Source organism: Lathyrus oleraceus, chromosome 6 (genome assembly GCF_024323335.1).
Source record: "Lathyrus oleraceus cultivar Zhongwan6 chromosome 6, CAAS_Psat_ZW6_1.0, whole genome shotgun sequence".
Classification (NCBI taxonomy): domain Eukaryota; kingdom Viridiplantae; phylum Streptophyta; class Magnoliopsida; order Fabales; family Fabaceae; genus Lathyrus; species Lathyrus oleraceus.
In genome coordinates, this window is record NC_066584.1 from 172457042 (window position 1) to 172461039 (window position 3998).

The 3998-nt window shown below is 36.2% G+C and overlaps 1 protein-coding gene across 1 annotated transcript; it reads right to left on the bottom strand.

The window, feature by feature from the left end:
- Positions 1-2391: 2391 nt before the first annotated feature.
- Positions 2392-3267, bottom strand: LOC127094604 (uncharacterized). The gene is made up of 2 exons (XM_051033417.1): positions 2965-3267; positions 2392-2862 (listed from the first exon to the last, which is right to left on the bottom strand). Exons 1-2 carry the CDS (start codon positions 3265-3267, stop codon positions 2392-2394), a joined length of 774 nt encoding a protein of 257 aa, XP_050889374.1.
- Positions 3268-3998: the final 731 nt, after the last annotated feature.

Sequence of the window (3998 nt, forward strand, 5' to 3'; positions counted from 1 at the left end):
TTTGGATTTTGTATTTGGCGCACTTAGGGTTTCTGAAAGGGAAGAAGATGAACAGGGGCCGAGTCATGCTTGGCCCGGTTCGGGGTTAGGTCCTGGATTTGACCCAGTTGACCCTTGGGTCTTCCCATTGACCCAAGTGGAAAGAGGTCCGAATTGGGCCTAGTCCACTTCTGAACTTGGGTGAATGACCCATCAGACCCAAACCAAAAACAACCTTGATTTAATTCCAATATTAATTTTAATAATAATAATCCATTAATAGTAAATAAAATTAATAATGATAATTTAATAATAGCGGTAATATTTATAATGATAGTAATAATAATGTTTAATAATAATAATCCAATGATAATCCAATAATATTAATAAAAATAATTCAATAATAATATTAATAATACTAATTCGCCGATAATATTAATGATAATAATTCAATAATAATATTGTTAATGATAATAATATGAATAATAATTTCAATAATATTAATTGTAATTTCATAATAACAATAATATTGATAATAATAATAATACGGTTAATAAGAATATTAATAATAATAATCCAATAATAATAACCCAATAATAATATTAATATTTTTAATGATAATCCAATAATAGTAATCCGATAAATAATAATACTAATAAAAATGAGTAATTCTAATGATATTAATAATAACAAATATTAGTATTTAAAAGGTCTTATAATAATTTGATCAAATAATTTTAATCCTAATTAATTTGCCTCGATTAATACCGTTAACCACTCTTATATACCTTTAGCACAACAATACCCCTAAATCGAAACTAGTTCCGATGAGGAGTTAAAAGTCAAAATGGTCCTCCTTTGAATTTTTAGGTCATTGGAGTTGACCAGATAATCTAAATGGGAATCTGAATATGTGAGTGATCTATATCCTAAGTAAGTAGTAAAGACGAATGCGGTGGTTAAAATTTGAGGTATGACACTTTGTGACTTGTTCGTTGTTCTTCTTTCAAACTTTGACAAGTTTTTATCCTCTCTTAGGCAAATCCTGAAGTAACCAATGACCAAGAAGTGACTCACACAGGTATCCTTCGATCCACTCTTTTCACCTCACTTTCACACATACATTGGTCAGATTTCCTTGAATCTAGCGTTTCAACCAATCAAATAGTCTCCCATTCGACGAACAATGCACCAAATACCACTGCACAACCTCAACCTGACGTGATGATCGATGTTGAATCGAATTCCGTAAATGACATGGAAAATGTAGACAACAATATTGTGTCAGTTCATGATAACAACCCTCCAGATGACTCTCAAGATGACAAACCAACAGAAAACATTGAAGGCCAAGTTGATCCCCATTTTGAAACTGCTCGCAATCATGAGAATCCTCAAACAGGACGTCCAAAGGTCTCCCCAATGCAAGCTGATATGAATGACTCCATGTCGAACACTTCTCTCAATTAAATAAAAGCCCTAGCCCTCAAGCAGAAAAATCCAACTGAGGCCCTTAAGAGACTATATAAATTGTGTAGTCTGTCAATAGATGCCAAGTCGTCTCACTCCTCAGATTCTCCACTGGCTGATACTGGCAATGATTCCATTAATATTCTTGTCCAACAACTGAAAGCTAACATCTTCGAGGCCAACCTTTTTGTTGCTATTGAAGAAGATGCCATCCTTGGGAATGACATTCAGAAAAATCTAGCTGAACTCAATAACAACGGGTGTCTGATTCCTTTCTTAAGTTTCTCTTTGAATTTGGGTCCTTCTCAAATCAAGTCTGCAAGGACATTGATCTCAAGCGCTCGACCACTTCTGAACTTCAAGGTGTGAATGGTGCCATTGTAGTGGCTTGGGAAGCAAGTGACATGGATACCAAGAAGGTTAATCAACTTGAAGCTCATCTCCAAGTATACAATGACAAAGCCTATTCGATTAATGAAAATATTGCTTTGCATAGTGCCAAGATCCTAGAACTCTCTAATGAGATTAAAAGCCCGAAGAAAGAGAAAGTTGAATTAGCCCTGGGACAGTCACTCCCTATAAAAGAAATGATTGATGTCGAAGCCACAAAAGGAGTCAAAGACGCCGAAACTACGCTTAAACTAGGCTTGGAGATCACTCCTCTAGAAGAACTTTACGATCGCCTCTGTGCTAGGCTCGACCTCTCCAAGTCCAAGCTGGAAGAATTTAAAGCACAGTTTCCCATTTGACTTGTATTTTTGTTGATCTCTTTTTGCCCTTCACTATTTTGTAATGAATTTTACATTTTGGCACTTTTAATACCATTATGGCAACTTTATTAGCAAATTATTCTTGTTCAATTCGAATTTCTTGTAGCATAGGCCTATACCATTTAAGTTACTTAACATTTACCCTTAGAATTAGTTTGTCTAAGGCTAATTCTTAAATCTCGTAAGCGTTGTTTGAAAACACCTGAAGTATTCGAAATGGCCCCTCCCAATTTGAAGACCACTTGCCTAGGGTTCGATCTCTCTGATCCATAGGCAGAATAACTTTCCAAACGTAATCTCCACCTGAAACTGCCTTGGACATAACTTTTTTATTATAGGCTTTGACAACTCGTTCTTTTTGTCTTATCAACATATTCAATGCTGGAAGCCTCTCTTCGTCTAAATCAACCATCTCATCCAACATCATCCCCCAATACTGGTCTGATGGAATTTCGTGTTGACGCTGAACTTCATCCCCATAAGTCAGTCGAAATGGCATTGTGGTTTTTGCCTCTTTGGGAGACGTACGACAAGCCCATATGACTTGGTCTAATGTTTGATGCCAATTCTTTGGCTTCTTCCCAACATGTTTCTTGATCAAGCTAATAATGGATTTGCTATTGGATTTGTCCTTCCCATTCGCCTGAGCATAATAGGACATTGAAGTTAATAACTTAATCATCATTTCTGATGCAAACTCTTGCATATTTCGACCAGTAAACACCGACCCTTAGTCTGTCGTAACAGTCTCAGGAACTCCAAGTCTGTAAATAATGTTCCTTTTAATGAACTCAATTATAGCCTCTTGATCAACCTTCACTAAAGAGATTTCTTCTATCCACTTTGTAAAGTAATCAATATCAACCAATAGATACTTTTGGCTTTTAGAGGATGCAGGTCGAATTTCCCCAATCAGATCTAAAGCCCATCCTTTAAACAGCCAAGGCTTAACTATTGAATTCAACTCACTTGTAGGGACATGTTGTATGCCTGAATGGACTTGGAATTCCTGGCAACCTTTAGCGAAGCCAATGCAATCCTTCAACATCGTAGGTCAGTAAACACCCTGGAGACACAATAACCACTTCATCTTGTGCCCCACTTAGTGAGCATCGCATGCCCACTATGGGTGTTTGAAACACCCAAATATGCCTCCTCTTCACCAAGGCATTTAAGCAACACTCCCTTAGGGTCTTTTTAAATAACTCATCACCAATAATTACATAATTTAAAGATCTATATTTTACCTTTCAATCTGTTGATCCAACTGGGTTCTTCAAATAGTCAACCACATGTTTCCTCGAATCAGTATTGGGTATATCTTCGATGGTGCAAATCTCAAAGCTTTCTGAATCCACTGACCCCAGCTTTGTTAACACAAGATCTGATGGAGAAAGCTTTGTTGCTTGTACTCTTACTCATACTTCAATCAAGTCCTCTAGTTTTTTCTTAGGCACCTTATATCCTGAAGAGATTTATGCTAACTCATTTGCTTCGTTGTTCTCATGTCTAGCAATATGCTGAATATCCACGAAGTCGAAACACTTGATCAGTCGATTCGCTATAACAAAATACATGATTAAGTTTTCCTTAATACATCTATATTCTTTTGTTATTTACTTCAGGACTAACTCAGAATCTCCCTTTATTTCAACTTGTTCTTCACCCAAATCTAACAAAATCTTGAGCCCAACTATCAAAACTTCGTACTCAGTTTCGTTATTGGAGCGAGAGCCTTCAATTTTGACCTTGAACTTTGGTGGTACCTTGTTTAGATAA

Excerpts from the sequence above, each read along its gene's own strand:
- LOC127094604 (XM_051033417.1), bottom strand. The coding sequence starts at position 3,267 with ATGTTGAAGGATTGCATTGGCTTCGCTAAAGGTTGCCAGGAATTCCAA. Across the intron at positions 2,863-2,964 it reads GACTTGGAGTTCCTGAGACT|GCGAATGGGAAGGACAAATC; the intron begins GTTACGACAGAC and ends TATTATGCTCAG.